General features: G+C 38.5%; 2 protein-coding genes and 1 non-coding gene across 5 annotated transcripts; 1 reads left to right on the plus strand and 2 right to left on the minus strand.

The window, feature by feature from the left end:
* Positions 1–1,911: 1,911 nt before the first annotated feature.
* Positions 1,912–15,068, plus strand: LOC101742375 (intraflagellar transport protein 56). Of its 2 annotated transcripts, XM_021347959.3 has the most exons (12): positions 1,912–2,035; positions 2,787–2,918; positions 4,331–4,514; positions 4,692–4,747; positions 5,910–6,085; positions 7,600–7,659; positions 8,822–8,968; positions 10,582–10,705; positions 11,470–11,649; positions 12,195–12,392; positions 14,172–14,327; positions 14,709–15,068. In XM_021347959.3, the coding sequence occupies exons 1-12, from the start codon at positions 2,033–2,035 to the stop codon at positions 15,018–15,020; spliced, it is 1,728 nt and encodes a 575-aa protein (XP_021203634.1). In that variant the 5' UTR covers positions 1,912–2,032; the 3' UTR covers positions 15,021–15,068. The 2 variants fall into 2 exon arrangements, with proteins under 2 accessions (XP_021203634.1, XP_004921964.1); XM_004921907.5 differs by lacking the exon at positions 7,600–7,659.
* A 1,197-nt stretch (positions 15,069–16,265) lies between these two features.
* Positions 16,266–16,337, minus strand: TRNAC-GCA (transfer RNA cysteine (anticodon GCA)). Its single transcript has one exon. It is a non-coding gene; the product is annotated as a tRNA-Cys (tRNA).
* A 3,240-nt stretch (positions 16,338–19,577) lies between these two features.
* Positions 19,578–22,717, minus strand: CPR74 (cuticular protein RR-2 motif 74). Of its 2 annotated transcripts, none has more exons than XM_012690018.4 (4): positions 22,410–22,717; positions 21,125–21,289; positions 20,536–20,772; positions 19,578–20,086 (listed from the first exon to the last, which is right to left on the minus strand). In XM_012690018.4, the coding sequence occupies exons 1-4, from the start codon at positions 22,419–22,421 to the stop codon at positions 19,997–19,999; spliced, it is 504 nt and encodes a 167-aa protein (XP_012545472.1). In that variant the 5' UTR covers positions 22,422–22,717; the 3' UTR covers positions 19,578–19,996. The 2 variants fall into 2 exon arrangements, with proteins under 2 accessions (XP_012545472.1, NP_001166686.1); NM_001173215.1 differs by having other exon boundaries at positions 19,997–20,086; positions 21,137–21,289; positions 22,410–22,421.
* Positions 22,718–22,789: the final 72 nt, after the last annotated feature.

The following is a 22,789-nucleotide window of genomic DNA, read 5'->3' on the forward strand; positions in this document are numbered from 1 at the left end:
CCAAAGTACAAGTTAACACTCTATTAGCACTTAGAACGCTTAAAACACTTACACTTTAAAATCATCAATTTACTTCTTCCGCTTCACGCTCCACATCCCTAGAATTATCTAGAATATTGCACACATTTCGAGTATTGTGTTTCCGCTATCTGACAATAGATGGCGTTGTACTTCTCGAGCGTTCTAGATGCTACTAGATCCTTCGATATTCGTTCGACTATTCGGCGATAGATGGCGTTGCTCTTACCGGCGTAACAGAACGAACGAACGATAGCATAATTATTAGAAAATAAAACACTGGATACGTATGTGTAACATATTTATTCGCGGGGTATATCTTTCTTTCATATGCCACGAATATAGCAACCGTGAATACGGAATGATAATTGACACAATATAGGATTATGGGGGATACGTACGTAGGTGAGAAATTAGAAACATACTTCAGGCATAATTGTAATAAGGTCTATTTTACTTTTTTATTATTGCATTATATTTGACATATTATTTGACGACACGCTTTATAATATAACAATGTTTCCAAGACATAGCATAAAAATATAATAATGATAGGTGGTAAAAATGACAATGTGTTCGAAGTATATTTCAAATAATGGAACATGGAAAAGAAGGTTACAACACGCTTACTTTTTTTTAAGAGATTTTATGACCTGGTAACTAAGACCTTTAAGTCATGTCTTATTTTACTTTACATTCTTAATTTTATGAAAAATGATAATATGGAGTGAAATGAAATGAAGATGATTAATTTGAGACATTAATCAACTGGGATGAAATTTAATGAAATGAGATGATATGGGATGAAATATAATCGCAGTAAAATGGTGGTCATTTACTGAGATTTTTTCAGTGGACTTTTTGGAGGAACCCGAGAAGTTACGTCCAGCAGCTTTGTTTCATTTTCCCACATTTGTGCACTTTCACAGATATTAAACAGTTAATAAACCACCATTATTACACATTTAAACCTGAAGAAACACTAAATGGACAAAATAAAACAAATCACACAACTTCACTCCTCGCGTTCCCGCCAAAAAGTCCAACACGCTTACAAAGGATATTCGTTTGAATACCTGCATATTTGGAATAAAGAAATCTTTAGCCACGGGAATTGGGTCACATTTTTTAATCTGCGAATAGTGAAACCACGAATGAAGGAAGCGCGAGTAAGGAATTTTTACTTTATTAATTAAAACAAAGAATAAGGCAGATCACAACACTCGCAGTGAATTTTACGGTATCGAATGAAACGAAAAATACTTATGTCATTTTGATTGATCTAAATCATTTTTTTTTTTTTTTATGTTTGAAGGATTACTGGTGGCCCGGAGGCCTTTCCAGTTTCACCAGGACAGGTGGGCGAGCAAAGGCTCAGCCAGGAGGGGTGGGATTTGCTAACAGCTACCCGAGCGCCTCCGAAGGAGACCTAACAACTCAAGAGTAGCTGCTTCGCGAATGAATCTACTACCAGATCGGAATCGCGACCCGCTGAGAAGATCCGGCGAGAAACTCAGCGAGCTGATTCATGGGTTAGGTTGCACGGCGAACTCTTTGTCGAGTTCGACGAGTACGGTTACCGAGGTCCCTAAGCCTGCTCCTAGAGCTGAAGGCGTCTAGTGCAAAGGTTATTGGATCTGATGGATCCGTAAGGACGTGTCTAGGGCGTCGACGGTGACTGGCTCCTGCATGATCAGGATTCGGGGAGTAGTCAGCGGCGGCTACGATAAGGCGATTATCATGACGCATAGCCTTATCGAAGTACCGTTCCGACGCTGACTTCATGTATTTCTGTATAGATTCGAGGCCCAGGTCGTCGTGTAAGATCTAAATCATAGATTATAATACACTTAATATATATCTAAATACCTACCTACTCATAGAAAATAAATATACCTACTTCATTATAAAATGGCGGTTGCCATGACAACGTACTGCGTAAACAAATCGAAGACTCATAAGTACGCCCAAAACTCCTACTGTTTATTTAATTAAAAGTCAAGAGTTATATAAAATGGTAAGTTATCTTGAAACAATATACTGAAATAAAAAAGTAGTGCCCTACCCAATGTTTCGAATGACAAATCAAATTGCATCCATTTTTATTTCAATCTTTAGAAATTTGTTTATTCTTTGAGGTTAGGACCTAGGATACACACTACTGTACAGTTACCTACCAAATGAATAAATACACTTATCGGAATTGCATTCGTATATGCCTAAGTGTAATACTCCAAGCATTTGTAGAAAGGCTAAAAAAACTTTAGTAATAATAAATCAATAAAATTAGTCTATGAATAGAAGAAAATATTCCAAAATAAATATAAATAAAGAAAATTAACTAACATGGTTGGCTTGTATGAACGCTGTCCTTGGTATCGAAAATTCCGACCCATACCTACCAACCGACCGATGCAAAGAGAGGAAGGACATTTAAAATACCTCTGTGTCCAAAATCCTAAACACTTATAGCTTAGTAATAATCCGTTGTCTAAAAAAAATCGGTTGTCTTTAAAGTCGGCTTACTGACGATAGTTGAACGTGACAATGTGATAAGAAAATACTGATAAAATGGTTTCATTTTTCAATTATCGCAATTATTGTTGCTATAAACAATTGACACCACATTCACTTTTCACTGAACTTCATACTTGACGAAAACATGTGCGTGCAGCCGGCTCCATCGAATTATAAGACGTTGTCACGTCAAAACTTAATATAAGCTCCAAATAAGAGCAACAGCAAAATAATATAATACAAATGATCAGATATTATCAAGATCGAAACCGGCGTCCGAGAGTCGCTCGAGCACCGCCAGTAGCACAGTAAAGAAGAACTTTCCAGAACTCGAAGATTTTCTCTTGAAGAGAGATTATGTCGGTGCGCTGACTATGCTAGAGGTACTAGCACTTAACATCTCCTTACCACCTGTTTACTGTTTTGTTTACCACTTCCTTACTATATTTTTTATCATCTGATTTTTTTACTTCAGTCAATATGAGGACGAACCCGCGATGCCCTCCCCACGTTTAAGGGTCAGCGCAGACAGAACGGAGCGCAGCGGAGAGGATTTTATTAACGTACTTGAAAATAAGCTTTCAAATTATGAAAATAAAGTGCATAAATGCTTGAACCCGACAAAAAATACTCGCGCGTGCTCGAAGATGCGCGGTGTTGAGTAGGTGCCCGTGTCGTACCTACGCGTACGCGATCCGTAAAGAAAATTCCCGAGACCGCGCGGTGATTATTCCTCTCTGTCTGCGCTGACCCTTAGTGGTCAAACGGAGCATATAGACATCATAAAGTGAATGTCACCATCAATTCTAAAATTTACTTGTATTGTGTCTATAAGTTATTTTTCTAATCAAACTCAGAACTTTGACTGCTTTGCGGCATAAGTAGGGGCAATAGTGGGACATACACGTACGTACGCACAGTAAACTCTACTAGTAACTGCGCAAACTTATAAACTTTAAGAGTTGCACCCGGTCACCGTCCTCGTCGCTTGCAACGAAGGGCTCGGCGAGCGAATTAACCCATAGACACAGCCCACTGAGTTTCTCGCCGGATCTTCTCAGTAGGTCGCGTTTCCGATCCGGTGGTAGATTCTGCGAAGCACTGCTCTTGCTAGAGTTAGTATTAGCAACACTCCAGTTTGAGCCCCGTGAGCTCACCTACACACGTCAGGATGAAGCTGAAATAGCCTCTCAAGGCATCAGCATAGGTAGGAAAAAAAATAAAATAAAAAATAGTTGCAGTTGTTGTTAGAGAAAATTCATCGTGAATACTAGTCAGATGCGGAGCCGCGACGGCTTCTAATAATTTCTTACTCCACATCTATCATGTTACTAGTTGAGCCCCATGAGCTCACTTACTCGTTTTGTGAATCTAGTATAACCCTTCGAGATTACTAGAATAGGTAGAAAAAAAATTGTCGCGCTTTTGGTTCAATTTAGAATACTTCATTATATAATTGATATTAGATTTCATTACCTCTGATCTAGTGGTTAAGTAAAATTGTGTGCTTAATCACAGTCTTGTTAGTCCGCACTGGTAGGTAACACCACCCCGCCTATTTCTGCCGTGAAGCAGTAATGCGTTTCGGTTTGAAGGGTGGGGCAGCCGTTGTAACTATACTGAGAGTGGGTGGCGGTAACTACTTAACACCAGGTGAGCTGTGAGCTCGTCCACACATCTAAGCAATAAAATAATAATAAAAAAAGATGCAGTTTGGCGATTGCGCGTCACACATAGACCATCCAATCACACAAAATCTTCATTTTTGACAGAATTTTGTTCTATCGTCCCATAGTTCTTAAAACACGAAGGCAACAAAGACGTATGGTGCGACGTGTGGTCGGCGTGGTGCTGGTTCCATCTCGGCGACTATCAGCGGGCGGCAGACGCCTACATCAAAGTCAGAGATCACAACAAAATGGATGAAAGAATAGCTGATAATATAGAAATGGATATTGCTGTGTGCTATTTCTATTTAGGTAAGATTATTGGCAACGAGTGATGATCTATTTTACTCGTCAGGTTACGCTGGCATAGCCTTCTAAGGTTACCTAACTACAAGTGTGGGTAAAAAAGTGTAGGATCAGAAGTAAAAAAAATATTTGAAGTATTTTCCCACTGGTCTAAAAAATATTTTTTCATGTTTAATTCTTCAGGGATGTACAAGGAATCGCATGAAGCCGCCGAAAAAGCTCCAACATGCACCTTGAAGGTAGTTGATTATAATATTATTGCATGACGTATGAACGAACCCTTTGTTCTCATGGTATTAAGCGACATGACCCTTTACAATACTTGCAGGCCCGTCATGACTTACGCGAGTGTAGTGTTCGCTCACGGGGCCCGAACACACATCACCCAAACCCTACAATCCCGCTTTTGCAGTTTAGCCATCGGAGCTCCATCGTTCGTGAGGAGTGTTGGCCTACACGATGATCTGGGCCTTGAATCAATGCGGAAATACATGAAGTCAGCGTTGAAACGGTACTTCGATAAGGCTATGCGTCATGATAACCGCCTTATCGTTGCCGCCGCTGACTATTCCACGAATCCTGATCCCGCAGGAGCCAGTCATCGTCGACGCCCTAGACACGTCCTTACGGATCCATCAGATCCAATAACCTTTGCATTAGTCGCCTGCAGCTCTAACAGTAGGAGCAGGCTTAGGGACTCTGGTAACCGTACTCGTCGAACTCGACAAAGAGTTCGACGTGCTACCTAACCCATGAATCAGCTCGCTGAGTTTCTCGCCGGATCTTCTCAGTGGGCTGCGATTCCGATCCGGTAGTAGATTCATTCGCGAAGCAACTGCTCTTGAGTTGTTAGGTCTCCTTCGGAGACGCTCAGGCAGCTGTTAGCAAATCCTACCCCTCCTGGCTGAGCCTTTGCTCGCCCACCTGTCCTTGTGAAACTGAAACGGCATCATATACTATCAAAAAATTATGAGTGTTTTATAAAATAATGTGTCTGACTTATTTATATTCGAATTTAAATTTACCGCTAATGTGGTAGTAAATAACTAACCACAAAATAATCAAACTTACAAAATGTTGCTTTTTATCTTTATTATTACATGTTCTTCTTCATCCAGTTCCCTAGAAAATTGGGACCCGCCCACAGGATTTGAATGCCGCCATAGTCCTATCGATTAAAGCTTTCTTCTTTAAGCAACGACTACTTCAAATACAAATTATTTAATTTGTTTGCGCTAACCGTTTTCTATAAGAAAAAAACTCTAATATCTATGGATGCAGTCACACAATTAATTTAAAGTCAGCTGCAATGGGTTGATATGTCTATATACGTAAAATTAAATTTAAAAAATATATATTGAATAATCAATGATTTATGTCGAACTACACTTGGCCATACAGAACCGACTACAGTTCCACTTGGCTCACAAGCTCAACGACGAGGAAGGTCTGATGCGTACTCACGCTGCCCTTCGAGATATACCGGAAGACCAGCTCAGCTTGGCCTCAGTTCACTACCTGAGGGCTCATTACCAGGAAGCTATTGATGTTTACAAGAAATTGTTGCTCGAAAGACGGTAGGTTAGACCAGAAGTTTTCAGAAAACGGGAAAAATAATAGTTTTTAAATGTAGAATATGGTATTCTACTAAGATTTAGTTATAAGAATGCATGAAAAGCCTTTTACTGAGCGATTGTTTTTGTACCTACTAACGACAATTAATGACACTGACGTCATTAATTAATTCCTCATGTCTCATAATTAAAATTATTTTTACGGTTTAATCTCGCATTTCTGCTTATTATAATTTTATTATTCCCGGCGTTTTGAATACAGCTAACTGTCCTATTACATGATACAACACGGTTCCACACTAACTCGTAAAGAAAAAAATTCCCTAAAACCGTTTTATAACACGGTACTTCTACAACACGATAACAAAACTTTTTATTAAAAACTAGCTGACCCGGCAGACTTCGTAGTGCCTCAATCGATAAATAAAAGACCTAAGCTTCTGTATAAAATAAACTTAACACAAACAATAGGAATCCGTCCGACGGGGGACACATCAAAGGGAAAAAAAAATTAATTTTTATTTAATTCCGAGCATTTTCATATTTATCTACCTTTTAAACCTTCTCTGGACTTCCACAAATAATTCAAGACCAAAATTAGCCAAATCGGTCCAGCCGTTCTCGAGTTTTAGCGAGCAGCAATTCATTTTTATATATAATAATATAGATTATTTAAAAAAATTACATAATGAACACACAATACACGGGAATAATCGAAACTTTATTGCTTATGTATAGTATAGTAAGTAATATAGTTTATGTATGTCGGCGCGTGTTTTTATAAACCATTAGTTCATGACTAATAAAGATGGGACGACAAACAACACGTGCAAACATGTCGGCGCGTGTTTTTATAAACCATTAATTCATGACTAATAAAGATGGGACGACAAACAACACGTGCAAGCATTCATCGAAAACAACACCTGCAAGATAAGAGTCGTAAACAACATCGTCCCACCACGATACCTTGCTATAAAAACGCTCCGTTGTTGTCTCTCGAGCTCAGCCCACTGAGTTTCTCGCCGGATCTTCTCAGTGGGTCACGTTTCCGATCCGGTGTAGATTCTGCGAAGCACTGCTCTTGCTAGGGTCAGTGTTAGCAACTCTCCGGTTGAGCCCCGCGAGCTCACCTACAACGTTAGGGCGAAGCTGAAATAGCCTCTCAAGGCCATCAGCAAAGGTAGGAAAAAAAAAAAAACTCTCTAGCTCAGAAGCGAGCGAGTCGCCGTGTCAGACGGAACGCTCCTGCGTAATATACGCTCTGAGTTAACATTTCTGGTTTTATTGACTTACGAAGACCACCCGCTTACCATGTCGCTACCCGAAAGTGGAAATACTCCAACATGTATAGTAAATAAAAATACATACAGGCATAGTTGTGATGTTTCATTCAGGAAAATTGCTCTCTTTTTTTGTACTGCCTCTATCCACTAAGACCACGAGGAAAAATTTCAATTAACATTCGAAAAGTAAATATTAACAACTATAACTGTACTTAAAACGATTAATTGCAGATACAAAAGATATGAAAATGACGATATGGATTGGATTAAAGTTTTGACCCACACGAGCGGGTAAAATTTTCAAAATGAATCTAATAATAGTTAGTTTTAAACGTAAAAACATTATATAAATTAATATTTATTGTATATCTATCTCATCGATCAATCGATGGTGTAGCTAAAACAGTATTAGAATTAATGTTATTTTGAACATATTACGGAGATAGGCAATTAAATTAGAAATAGAATAGTAGTAGATATTAAAATTTGTAGATGTGTGGAAAAATATAATTTAAACCTACTTTACGATTTACTCTTAAGAGACAACCAAAGTTGTCGACATAGCACCGTGGATTAGTAAGCTGAAATGGGAATGGGCTGGCCACATTAGCCGGAGTCATTTTAATTTTTTTTATCCTACCTGTGCTGATAGTCTTGAGAGTTTATATCAGCGTTACCGTAGCGCGTAGATGAGCTCTAGGGGCTCAAACCGGAGGTGTTGCTAACACTGGCCCTAACAAGAGCAGCGCTTCGTAGAATTACCATCGGATCGGAAACGCGACCCACTGAGAAGATTCGACGAGAGACTCAGTGGGCTGAGGTGTCTATGGGTTAGTTTTCTCTCCGAACCCTTCGTCGCAAGCGACGGTTTCGACGAGAACGGTGACCGGTGCTTGAGGTACATAAAAGCACGTTAGTGGATCGAAAGGATCCGAAATTACGTGGAGGAGAACCGATAACCGTTGGGGTAAACGTGTTCTTGAGTGAAAACCGCGAATTGGCAAACGTAGTCCAGGACTCTCTCAGGCTCGGCTGAGTGACGATCTATGCAGAGGGACTGGCAAGAGTTGGATGAGAGAAGCCGAGAATCTTACGCGGTAGCGTGTGATTCGAGAGGCCTATGCCCAGCAGTGGGCTTCTATAGGCTGGTGATGATGATGGCGGCACAACGGCAACTTATCATTTTACGATGCAATTGGTGGTAGGACGTCTTGTGAGTCCGTACGGGTAGGTACCACCGCCCTTCTTATTTCTGCCCTGAAGCAGTAATGCGTTTCGGTCTGAAGGGTGGGGCAGCCGTTGTAACTATACTGAGATCTTAGAACTTATATCTCAAGGTGGGTGGCGCATTTCCGTTATGGATGTCTATGGGCTCCAGTAACCATTGGGCTGTGAGCTCGTTCACACATCTAAGCATTAAAAAAATATATGCAAATAACAATATTTTTAACAGGAGCTACATGGCATTGAATGTATACGTAGCGTTGTGTTACTACAAGCTGGATTACTACGACGTGTCTCAAGAGGTACTGGGGGTATATCTCGCCCAACATCCTACCTCCACCGTCGCTGGAAACCTGAAGGCTTGCAATCTTTTCAGGTTGTTTTTATTTTATTGCTGGAGATATTTGAACTATAATAGCTAAAGTACACGCGGAGTGGCTATCAAAACGCGAATACTACCTCCCACTGTGAGACATGAGGTCGATGTCTCAATTGTAATGTTTTACGGCCAACATTGAAAAATCTGTGCTTGTGGCTGTCTAGTGTCAGTCACTTCGACATGTCATGTTGTGGTTATCGAAAAAGGCGACAAGGAGATTCACTAAATTACGCATTTCAACAAAAATGGCACCTATAATTCCAAAGAGGTCTAATGACACATTTAAATACAATTTGAACGATTGTAACCTTTAATTTTTAAATCCCCATATACGTAACAGAAATGTCCATAAAAAAATGCAAATCGTATTGTAAGCTCACGAAGTTTGTTGACGCTATTTTCCGAACTTTTTCTGACGAGATTACTAATGGTGAATTTCTTTTTGGAGGATAGTTCTAATCCTTACTAGTACTAATTATAATTGACGGCGGAATTCAATAGGCCTCAGCTCCCGACCGCATTACGCAGATGCCTTGTCACATTGTTTACCCCTACACACTATCATGCCTAGTAGTATAATACACGTACAATTAAAAAAAAAAAAGTGTGTGTGTCCGCTCCGACGCACGACTGGAGTTTACTGGATATAAAAAATTAAACGAAACAATACGAGAAATAGTTCTATATTACGACAACACGATACACTACAGATTATTAACAAATTAACGAGACACAAAACAAACGACTAACAAATATATGAAAATACAATAATGAGAGAAACGCGCGATCAGTACGAGGCTTTGTGGCGGACTGCCGGCGCAGCAGCCCGGCGCGCATTTCGTGTGACATGCGCAATCAGGCGCATAACGCATTTCGTGTGACATGCTAGTACGATTTTGGTCCCCATAATTTTCATACCCCGGGCCTATATATGTAAATCGATTCTAAAGGAGTAAACTCCCACTTTTTGGAGTTGATTGTGTGATTGTGTGACATGCGCCTGATTGCGCATGTCACACGAAATGCGTTATCGCAGGTGACGCCGGGCTGCTGCGCCGGCAGTCCGCCACAAAGCCTCGTACTGATCGCGCGTTTCTCTCATTATTGTATTTTCATATATTTGTTAGTCGTTTGTTTTGTGTCTCGTTAATTTGTTAATAATCTGTAGTGTATCGTGTTGTCGTAATATAGAACTATTTCTCGTATTGTTTCGTTTAATTTTTTATATCCAGTAAACTCCAGTCGTGCGTCGGAGCGGACACACACACTTTTTTTGTTAGTCGTTTGTTTTGTGTCTCGTTAATTTGTTAATAATCTGTAGTGTATCGTGTTGTCGTAATATAGAACTATTTCTCGTATTGTTTCGTTTAATTTTTTATATCCAGTAAACTCCAGTCGTGCGTCGGAGCGGACACACACACTTTTTTTTTTTTTATTTCCCCTGTAGGCCGACGAGCATACGGCCCACATGATGGTGAGCGGTTACCGTCGCCCATGGACGTCAGCAAAGCCAGAGGCGAATCCAAGCCGCTGCCTACCGTTAAATACTGCTCTCTAAATACTCTCCACAAGTCTAATACCTGATACCTTTTTGTTTTGCAACCTTGTAGGTTGTATAACGGAAAAGCAGCAGAAAACGAATTGAAGCTGATATCCTCAGACCAGCACACGTTTGGGCAGGATCTGGTCAAGCACAACCTTGTCGTATTTAGAAACGGCGAGGGAGCCTTGAAGGTGACTCGTGTTTTATACTAGATATAGTTTTAAAAGTACCGAATTATTATGCTTAATTTATTATTTCACAACAATAACTCTTGGGACCTCTTCTGAGTCCGCGCGGGTAGGTACCACCATCCTGCCTATTTCTGCCGTGAAGCAGTAATGCATTTCGGTTTGAAGGGTAGGGCAGCCGTTGTAACTATACTTGAGACCTTAGAACTTATATCTCAAGGTGGGTGGCGCATTTACGTTGTAGATGTATATGCGCTCCAGTAACCACTTAACACCAGGAGGGCTGTGAGCTCATCCACCCATCTAAGCATTAAAAAAAAAATTAAATATTCGAATTGAAATTTTTATTGGATTTCCGTAAACAATATATGTTTGTGTCAACAATTTTTTTTCTATCAAACAAGTTATTTGGAGTATATCTAGTCATTCCTCAACTTACATTTAAATTGTAACTTCAAAACAGAAATACTGAGTTGATTTATTTTTGTTTGTATTTACTAAAGACGACACAATTGCAACTTTAAAAAGATGTTTCTTCATAATTTAACTCTTTTGGCGTTAGAATTTTTTAATAAATATATTAAAAAATTGTGTCGATTTGAAATTTCTTTATCTAATCGCTGTGATATCCAATCGTTGTGTTGTGGTTTTTTTTTTTAATTCGCGAAGCTTTAGTTTTTCTTTTTTTACTCAGACTTTAATATATAATATAAAAAAACCAAACGAAAAAAAAAAGTGCTTCCAATAATTATTTAATTTTTTTGCAGACCCTCCCTGGACTAGTAGACGTGGTTCCAGAAGCGCGTCTGAACTTGGCCGGGTACAGGCTCCGCAACCGGGAGCCGCTAGAAGCGAGGGTCCTGCTAGAGCCCTTGCACCCCACGTCACCGCTACACTACATACTGCGCGCTGTGGTCGCCGTCAGGATATACAACGACACTTCCGATGTGAGAAACGTGTGGATACATGCGGACACTAGCCGTCGTGTCCTAAAGGATAAGACGTCCGATGCATTCGTGTCGAGCGATGCACCGGTGTTCGAATCCCGCAGGCGGGTACCAATTTTTCTAATGAAATACGTACTTGACAAATGCTCACGATTGACTTCCACGGTGAAGGAATAACATCGTGTAAAAAAAATCAAACCCGCAAAATTATAATTTGCGTAATTACTGGTGGTAGGACCTCTTGTGAATTTAATTTTTCGTTTGTCATTTTCATTTTATTATTAAATATATAAAATAGTCGTCCGTGATTGACCACCAAAAAAAAAACTGTAAACTTCGGAAGCAATGAATGTGAGTGTACATACTAAACCTTATAATTGTTGGAGAATTATAAACATAATTTATATTATCTGTAATGTCAAAAATGGTTCACATTTTGCTCACGTGTGACGCCATCTTAAAAATAGTTTTAATTATGTCCGCGAGTTTACGAAAACCGACAAATAATAATAATAATAATAATAATAATGAAATACTATTTGAAGGACGAGCAGATGAAGTTAGCCCAGCAGAGTTTCCATCTTGTGGGCAGTTCTGCGTCGGAATGCGACACGATCCCGGGACGACAGTGCATGGCGTCCTCTTACTTCCTCGCCGGACACTTCGAGGAGGTGCTGGTCTACCTGAACAGCATCAAGAGTTTCTTCGTCAATGACGACACATTCAACTTTAATTATGCGCAGGTTGGTTTTTGTGTAAAAAAGAAAAATTAAATACATTTTTTTTTTTGCATTGCTGTAGAAATAGATGTCCTTTATAGTGGGCAGAGACAGCACCGTCGCATCTGTAGTGGTTATTTATAATAGAGCATACAGTTATAACAGATACCTGGCTCTCGCTAATGACATTTTCAAGATCGGTGTGCTTAGTGCGAGTTTTTTAACATTCTGGATAGCGTAAAAGTTAACTCAATTTTGAATGGCGTTGGAACGTTTGCCGCTAGGGGCGCTGTTCCAAATGCATACAAATTATAGTTAACTTTTACACTGCCGAGAACGTTAAAAACTCGCACTAAGCCCACAGTTTGTATAAATACAAGTTCCGAACCGAATAACACAAGTCTACCGAGAAATTGCACTCGCTCGGTGGGAGATCTTGACTTTGTGGTTACCCCCAAACATTTCATAGAGCGTGCGTCTCAAAAGGCGACCGGGTAATGTTAAACTTTGTTAAACCAATATTACTGAGTTTACCAGTTATGATAGAGCCATTGTATTTACATTTAGAGCCTTTAGTGAGCCTGAACAGCTGCTTACGACCATCCGGCATGCATTCCGTTTAAAGCAAAAATAACGAAGGCACAAATTGTTCGTATACATATCGACGCTTGAAAGGCAAACATGACTAAGCGACAATGCGTGAACTTTACAGTACACTAATTTAAAGTTGAAATACCTGAAAAAAAAAATATTTTAACGAATCTAGCTGAAGTAGAATCTAGCTAGTAGCTGTAGGATTGAAATGATTTTAAGAGACCTAGAAATATATTTTTTTTGTGCATCGAATATGGTTATTGCCTATCATTTATGTACAAGGCAGTTATTGTCGCTTAGTCACGTTTGCCTTTCAAGCGTCGATATTATATATTAAAACATGTACAATATATTTATAGCTCGGATCGAAAGGTTGGTCAAATTTTAAATGTCCAACGTTATTCGTCAATAGAATTTTCTTATCGGTCATTTTGCTTACTCTGTTCCGACAATTAGAGTCAACATAAATTCCATTACAGATGTGAAAGATAAACGACTGATTATCGAATGATACTCGATTTCGCTTCTAATAAAGTACATTTAGGTTTTCCGTTAAATTATGGAAAATTAATTGGAAGCAACAATACTAGTTAACACTGAATGAAATTAGAAACTGAATTTTACTTATTTGCGATTTGGTAATTTTTCTCAAAACCCCTTTGATGAAACTATAATTGTTTCGTGTCAATAAAATTGTGTCAAATGTCGAAGTTGATTGTCATGAGAAAATGGCGGCATTCATATTGTATTATCTGTGGTAAATAAAAAGAAAGCCCTCATGTGGACTTTTTGGCGGGAACGCGAGGATTTATTTTGTCTATTTAGTCTTTCTTCAGGTTTAAACTTGTAATAACGATAGTTTGTTAACTGTTTAATATCTTTGAAAGTACACAAATGTGGGAAAATGCACTTCTCGGGATCCTCCAAAAAGTCCACTGAAAAAAACACAGTAAATGACCACCATTGTACTGAGATTATAATTGATCCCATATCATCTCATCTCATTTCATTTAATTTCATCCCAGTGGATTTAATGTCTCAAATTAATCATCTTCATTTCATTTCATTTCACTCCGTGTTATCATTTTTCATAAAAATAAGAATATAAATTAAAATAAGACATGACCTAAAGGTCTTAGTAGCCGGGTCATAAAATCCCTTTAAAAAAAAAAAAGAAAGTCCTCACGTTTATAATTTTTCTTTTTTTAGGCCAAAGTCGCAACCGGTTTTTACAGAGAGGCCGAAGAATGCCTGTTGGCTATACAGGACGAGAACATGCGCAGCTCGTTTACTTACCTAGCCTGTCTCTGTCGATGTCACGTCATGAACAAGGACGCACATCTCGCTTGGCAGATATGTGCTAATGTAATCAATTTAAATACTCTATTCTCTCCTCCTTGCGTCGATAATCCTCAATGCTGAGTGAGGGACGTGGCCTCCTCTAATAACTTTTGCTGGATTATTCTGCGCCACTCCTGCCTATTGTCGGCCGTGTAGATATTATTAATTATCGATTAATAATATTCCAACACTATTGTATTATTAATACCTAATACCTAATATTTAATACCTAATACCTAATATTTAATACCTAATACCTAATATCTCATCCTTTTTTTTTTATTAAAATGTATAGTTACAGAATCTAAAGACGATCTTTGTCGATATTTTATGTCACATTTTACAACATATTTTTTTCTGAATGCCTTATGATGAAGTGTTCAAGTAAATTAATTCAAAATTCAGTCCGCAGGCACCCCGGACAGCTTTGCACTGCTACAACTGGTCGCGAACGACAGCTACCGAATGGGTCAGTTCCTGGTGGCGGCCAAATGCTTTCACATGCTGGATCGTCTGGACGGCGGCCCGGAGATGTGGGAGGGTCTGAGGGGAGCCGTGTGCGGATGCGCTCAAGCTGCTGCAGCCAACAAGCCGGGAGCAGCTGCCGAACTGCGGGACGCGCTGGCTCTGCTCAAAGGACCAAGAGCTCATCCGAGAGCTGACCACGTGGTCCGTCCTATAGCTAAATGGGCCCAGCAAAATAGAATACCGATTTGAGACATATCTTCGAGCCTATAATTGTATGAAATATAAGAGTTCGTTTGTTGTCTGTGTTTTGTTCCTACTCTTCTGTTCCTGCCCCTATGCTTTAAGTCGTGATAAGAATTGGCACGCGTGCACAGATCCGCTTTTTTTCCTACCTATGCTGATAGCCTTGAGAGGCCATTTCAGCTTCGCCCTAACATGTAGGTGAGCTCACGGGGCTTAAACCGGAGTGTTGCTAACACTGGCCCTAGCAAGAGCAGTGCTTCGCAGGATCTACCACTGGATCGGAAACGCGACCGATTGAGAAGATTCAGCGAGAAACTCAGTGGGCTGTGTCTGTCGGTTGATTCGCTCGTCGAGCCCTTCGTCATAGGCGACGGGTTCGACGAGGACGGTGACCGGTGCTTGTGGTACCTAAAAGCACCGTTAATGGATCGGGAGGATCCGTAATGACAAGATACCTCGTTTCCAATAACTTGTACTGCAAAAAGAAATGCTCGTACCTTTGATCATACTTCCAAGTATAACGCGGAATTTTAATAAAAGCTCAATGAATTCACACAAAAAAGGACTCGCAGAGAGATGCTATGAAAATTGTGTGAAATCGCAAGTTTATTTAATATACTACATATATTCGAAAACGAAAAACTCTCTTAATATTTTAACTGGCCGTAGGACCTTTTGTGAGTCCGCACGGGCTGGTACCACCTCCCTGTCTATTTCAGCCGTGAAGCAGTAATACGTTTCGGTTTGAAGGGCGGGGCAGCCGTTGTAACTGTACTGAGACCTTAGAACTTGTATCTCAAGGTGCGTGGCGCATTTACGTTGTAAATGTCTATGGGCTCTATGTCTGTGGGCTATGTAACCACTTAACACCAGGTGGGCTGTGAGCTCGTCCACACTACTAAGCAATAAAAAAAAAAAAAAAAAAAAAATATGCCTTGAACTTGTCTTCTTAGAAATATATCGATACTGACATACATACATACCGATACATACATACCGATATATACATACCGAGCTGTGTAGCATTACGTCTGTGTTTTAAAGTAAATGGCAGATCTAAGAAACGAAAAGCACGTTTATCAGAGACCAGTAATGGACGTGTTTTATCGAATGATTAGAAGAAACATTTGGTATAATCAAAATTTAATAAAAATACCAACACGTTACAAAACTAATAATAAAAAACTATAATGTTATTTATTCCTTAAAACTATATAAAATGGAGTATTTAAAAAAATGCAAAAGGACATCAGGGGACACCCGGGTTTGAACCGGGGACCTCTCGATCTGCAGTCGAATGCTCTACCACTGAGCTATATCCCCGTACGTGATGGGAGTTGAAAAAAAGTATAATAATGTTTGCATCAGTAACTTTGTGACGAATTGCCGTCATCAATGAAACATGTAGGGCGAAGATAATTATCGCAAAATGTTTTAAGAATTTACTGATAAACTGTACTTGAAGAAAAAAAGGAAAAAAATACTTTTATTTCCATTACATTTAGATTAATTTGATTTAAAACTGCCATTTTCGATATGAACACCATTTATTAATTAATTAATATTCTCATATGAACTAGGATTTGGAGATTTGATTGTATCACATCGTAAGTTAAATGGTTAGCTCGATGTCATATAAATGTCCGGATTCGATTAGTCATAGCTAGTACACATAGCTAGTCATAGTTGTGAAACATATTTGTTATTCAGGGCTGGGCCTAGTTGTTTTCATCTCATTTGTGATTCCCGTACAGAGACAACCCTATCCATGTGGAAGTTTTTCTTCATGATATGTAGATTTATCACTACAGAATCATTATTGGGAAGTGCTGGGTCATGACCATGACGCATAGGGGTTTTTTTCATTGAAATCCTCTAACCTAAAACCTACTAATACTATAAATGCAATGCATACTATAAATGTTGTAAAGTAGATGTTTATTATTCTTCCAAGCAGAAACTACTGGACCAATTTTGCTATTTCTCAATCGAATAGCTTATACTTTAGAATAAAACATAGGGTATAATTTAGTACGGTAGATGTACGACAAGGGGCGCGCGAGTATTTTGAAGATGTTTTTCATATAATCAGCGGTGTCAAGGCAGAGCGACCCGGGTACCTATCTCACATTTTAGTGCTTATCCAACCCGGCCCGATTTGCTGGTCGATCCTTGATTTGACTTGGATCCGAACACTACCAAGCTTCACAAAATGTGAAGGTTTTCTAAAAACCGGCCGTTGCCTATAGGGAACACACATATACAAATCGACATTTATCTATTGCTTAAAAAAATTTTAGAAGTGCTAAGAATGTATGTAACAACGGAGCGACATAGCTTAGATTTTTACAAATAAATTGAGGCAATGAAGAACGTTTCTATACTATTATGAAACTCTGTATTTTTTTGCTTTGTTGTTGTCAATTAATAATGGCCGCCAATCGCCATATTGTAAACTTTACGTTATTGGCGCGAATTTTTTGAGAAATGACGCAATACAAATTTTTGGAAATCGAACAATTTTCGTTCTTGTATTTCGTGACGGTTAATATAATTTAAATCATCGTTGTTTTCTACAGCCGCTATATTTTAGAGTGTGTTTTTATAAAAACACCGCTAATATCGTAAAATCTCCCGTGACCTGGTAGAAATATTTTTGTTTTACTTACATCAAATATTCAGGCAATTGGTTTAGGGTTACATACATTTATGCTTGGCTTGGCAACATTGTCGTCATCATCATCAGCCTGTATCTCTCCACTGCTGGATGTAGGTCTCTCCCATAATTCGCCACAATGAACGATCCTCGGCCTTCTGCATCTAATCTTTCCCAGCATATCGCAAGTCATCGGTTAACCGGGCAGGGGGACGCCCAACACTGTGCTTATCAGTACGTGGTCTCCAGTCCAGAACGCGTCTACTCCATCAGCCATCGGTTCTGCGACACGTATGTCCGGCCCATTGCCACTTCAGCTTGCTAATTTTTAGAGCTATATCGATTACTTTGGTTCTTTGACGGATTTCCTCATTTCTGACTTGATCCATCAAAGAAACTCCGAGCATACACCTTTCCATAGCACATTGAGCGACTTTGAACTTACAGACCAGTGTGCTTAGTGCGAGTTTTTTAACGTTCTCGATAGCGTAAAAGTTAACTCTTATTTGTATGGACTGTGATCGTTTGCGTACGTTTGCCGCTAGGGGCGCTGTTCAAACTGCATACAAATTTGGGCTAACTTTTACGCTATCGAGAACGTTAAAAAACTCGCACTAAGCACACAGACCTACAGTCAATGTCCGTCAATGTGGCAACGTTGTACAGCCCGTAAAATAATATTTTCAGTTGCAGAAAAATCATGATAAATATTATGTTTTCGATTCGTAGATACATTCTAAAAAAGAAAAGAAACTAAACACCATGTATTTCCTTTATGGTCCGTTTGAAGTTTCGTAATTTTTAAGCACGTTAATTAGACTGAATATTTATAGGTCCGCCATAACCGTACTGTTAAAGCAATGATAAATAATTCAGAATGTTTTAATTCGCAAAGCCTTTTAAAGGTATGGCTAACTCAATGGCGTATGTGGAAGTAGGATGTTGAAATTCGTGCTATATGTTTCAAGGATATAATCAATTTGAGCTCAAATCACAAGCAAGATTTATGTTATGGAGGTGTATGATGACCTTTATTTTTTGTTTACTATTTATTTTATGTATATACGTATTACGTATATTTTTTTTATTTTTTATTATTAGGTTCACACAACTGGATGAAAACTGCACACATAAACATTGAACTTATTTACATAAAATAATACATTATAGAATTCACCCTTTTGGGTGTGAACACATCTTGCTTAAGAGCGTTTATTTATATACATATTATTTTACGTATTACTTTTATACGTTTGTTACATTTGTGAATTTTTCCGATTTTTTCTTTATTTTAATATTATTTTTTGGTTATTATTTTTTGGATTTTCTATTGTAGATGATATGCCATCAGATCTAAGATTAGTATCGTGATGGAAAACAAACAAGCTTTGAGCAATGCCTATTATTCGCTGATTTTTTTAAAACAAATTTAATTATTTTCCAGACCATCTAAAATGGAAAATTCTATAATAAATAGAAAAATGGTAAACGATATACGAAAAATAAATTGTTTTTTTTTTGTAAATCTACTACGAACTTCGTAAAATCTGTGGTAATATTAACAGTTGTTAGTGAATAACTTCTGTTTTGCACGTAGGTACTCAGTGTATTTTTGAATTGATTTGCTTTCAATATTGATATTATCTAGTCTATAGATAAAAAATCTATATGTGCATGGATGTACGTTCTCTGTAGATTCCGATACTGGATGCGAGGCTGGATTGATTTTGAGAAAAAAAAGAAGGGAAATCTTTCGATTGGGTTGCTTTAAATTGGGTAGACACCGAGCTATAGTCGAATTAATGTAGGTTTTGTATTGGTTTTACAGATAAAAAAAACTAATACTTAACACAACAGCTAAAATAACTTTGTGGTTTAAATAATCCTATGAAATCAAACCAAAAAAAATATTCCGCGAAAACTTCTTTATTCATTTTTTTTTTTACAACTAAGTTCTTATTATATTTACATTCACGTAATAAAACGCATCAAGATCAAGTCCGTTACCAACAGTCAAAGCGTTTAATAAATAATACAAATACGAAAAACAGGCTAGGTCGAGCTTGCCGTGTTGCGAGTCCTAAATTTAGACTATGGCTAGAAAGCAAAGAACTTAAACACAAACAAAGAAAATAAAAAAATAAAAACACTTCTTTTAATGATTTACAAATCGTCATAGCTCTATTCGATTATCGAATTTGTAAAAAAAAAAATCTCCTTTACATAATAGCCACTGTCTATGGACCGAAAATTAGTGAACCTTATTAGGGGTTAAAGCCTAAAATGAATGTCAAACAACACGGCATTATTGTGGTCTTTGTTTGTTTTAGCCCCAGGGGTGGGCCACGTGACCGATGTGGGCTGCTTGTATGGCCACAGGGGCAGCTACGACCTTAGCTACGGGTGCAGCGGCCACCTACAAAAACAAACACATTCCTTTAAATCAATATCTTTTGTTTTCGTATCATTCTGAATGAATTATTTGTGCCGTGAGCAGTGATGCGCTTCGATTTGAAGGATGGGGCAGCCGTTGTAACTATACTGAGACCTTAGAACTCATGTCTCAAGGTGGGTGGCGCAGTTACGTTATATATGTCTATGGGCTCGTACGTATTTCATTAGAAAAATTGGTACCCGCCTGGGATTCGAATACCGGTGCATCGCTTCAACACGAATGCACCGGACGTCTTATCCTTTAGGCCACGACGGCTTCAATTGAAAATTTTCTTTAATTTGAAAATTTTCATGCGCATCAAGGACCGATGACAATACAATAATTTTAAAATACTACACCGTTTTTTTAAATTACCTCATAATTCATTTACTTTTTAAATTACATATATTATAATTTTTTTGTCAACTCACCGCGTGTGAACCGCCCGTCCTTTCAACCACAGCGTTGAATCCGTTGATCTTATCAGCGGTGTACGTAACCTTCCTGAGGTGGCCATCAGGCTCGACCAGACTGTAAGAGCCGTGGACGACTCCGTTCTGTAACGTCTCCGTCGCGTCTTTGTGGTCTCCTGTCGCTGGATCTTGGACCCCGTACGAGAAGCTATAGGCCGGATTGGGATCGATGGGTTCCGCATGAACAGCTGCCACCTAATTATGCAGTGGAAATATGTTCAAATTAATTTATTATACCCACAATTTAGTACTAGACTTTATAATTATAATTAACTAACTGTACCCGTCCGCTTCACTGGCCATTTAAAACTAACATTATTATTTCTCAACCCCACTAAGATTCCCATCATTAACGCCTCCGCAACTGGTGTAAGAAGTCCAACACTCATATAAATATTAGCCTATCCATTAAGTACATGTATTTTCTACATGAATACCAAGTTTCAAGTCAGTTCAGTAGCATGGTTCAGTAGTTATAACGGAACATCCGTAAAAAACCACTGTAGATTTATATATTAGTATAGATTAATTAAACGAAATCGCCTACTGTTTTGACTACCGGGGCGGCGACTGCATGCGCGATCGGAGCCGCATATGCTGGGGCGACAGCATGAGCCACCGGTGCCGCATATGCTGGTGCCGCATACCCATACCCGTCGAACAGACCCGGCGCTGCTATCACCGACGCACACGCGCAACACAAAAAGAATATCTGGTAACAATAAAATTAATCTTAAAACACATTTATTAAAACAAACAAAACTTACGCATCTCGAATGTACTGGTGGTAGGACTTCTTGTGAGGCCGCACAGGTAGGTACAACCACCCCGCCTATTTCTGCCGTGAAGCAGAAATACGTTTCGGTTTGAAGGGTGGAGTAGCCGTTGTAACTATACTTGAGACTTTAGAACTTATATATCAAGGTGGGTGGCGCATTCACGTTGTAGATGTATATGGGCTCCAGTAACCAGTTAACACTAGGTGGGCTGTGAGCTCGTCCAGCAATCTAAGCAGATTAAAAAAAATATATATTGAGGGACTTCGTCTTTGAACCTAGTGTAAAGTGTTTTAGCGATCATGCAGTACCATTGTAAAGATAAAAGAATTAAGGAATGATGAATAAAATATCGGAGAGAAATCGTTACGAAAATATAGGAAGAGAGCAATTACAAACAGAACAGACGCTGGTGAAAATTAATGTAACTGATGTCACAATATAAAACAAATGGCGATAAATTAACGATTGAAAATTTTAATTATAACAAAAACTGCAGATTTTTTTTATCAGAGCTTAATAAATAATAAATACACACATTAATTTAAAAACTATAACATTCATTTTAAAAAAATACTACAAAGTGCAATAATGAATCTGTAATCTGCCTGTCAGAAATGAAAACTTTTAATCGTTAAAGAAAGGTTATCGATTTCAATGATGATTTTATTTTTATTTTGAATGAAATCGTCACCTTTGGACGAAATTCTATTTCTGTCTGTTTGATGTAGGTACGCTTAACATCAAAAGGTTTGCTAATTACAACGCATATACCTAAAAAACGTGAAACGAAATTATAAATTACATTAATCAGACACCAATTCAATTACAAAATACTTTTACAGTTTAATCACGCATTCACTATAGTCATTAATTATATTAATTCCAACATTTTGAAAACTATACAGTTTTCGTGGTCATCACGGACGAGCCCGGTGGGAGTAAATGTTATTTTAATTATATCTGCGACTCGCGAAAAGCGAAGAAAAAATCGGATACCAATTTAATATATAATTTCTTCAACTTTCAAATCGTAAAATATAATTATTATTTTACCTTAGCGATCATGTTAGATGCGCGCGCCCCGTACTTTGGTAGTCAGTCAACACGTGTGGTGCTCACTCAATAGAAATCGCAAGCTATATAAAGGGCCCCGGCCTACGATCGAATCTGATACAGTTTCGTAACTAGGGACACTAAGATAAGTCGGTCCTTCAAATGGCCAGACCCATACGTCAGTTTAATTGGATCGGAAACATTAGATTTGCTGATGTAATTACTTCAAATAAACCAATAGTGATTTAAAAAATGAATTATAATTTTTATCAGTAGCTTAAGCATTTACAATTAATTGAGTGTTTTCTGTAATATTCTAAAATGAGGCGTGCAAAGGAACTCCAGAATGTACTACTAGAATGAATATCGGTGTTTAATAT

This window comes from Bombyx mori, chromosome 17 (genome assembly GCF_030269925.1).
Source record: "Bombyx mori chromosome 17, ASM3026992v2".
NCBI classification, from domain to species: Eukaryota; Metazoa; Arthropoda; class Insecta; order Lepidoptera; family Bombycidae; genus Bombyx; species Bombyx mori.

Bases quoted from the DNA above. Each gene is read 5' to 3' on its own strand.
- LOC101742375 (XM_021347959.3), top strand. The intron at 8,969-10,581 runs GTTGTTTTTATT...GCAACCTTGTAG, and splicing joins AAGGCTTGCAATCTTTTCAG to GTTGTATAACGGAAAAGCAG. The intron at 12,393-14,171 runs GTTGGTTTTTGT...TTCTTTTTTTAG, and splicing joins TCAACTTTAATTATGCGCAG to GCCAAAGTCGCAACCGGTTT.
- CPR74 (XM_012690018.4), bottom strand. The intron at 20,773-21,124 runs GTAGGCGATTTC...CTGCATAATTAG, and splicing joins CCGCCCCGGTAGTCAAAACA to GTGGCAGCTGTTCATGCGGA. The intron at 20,087-20,535 runs GTGAGTTGACAA...TTGTTTTTGTAG, and splicing joins GGACGGGCGGTTCACACGCG to GTGGCCGCTGCACCCGTAGC.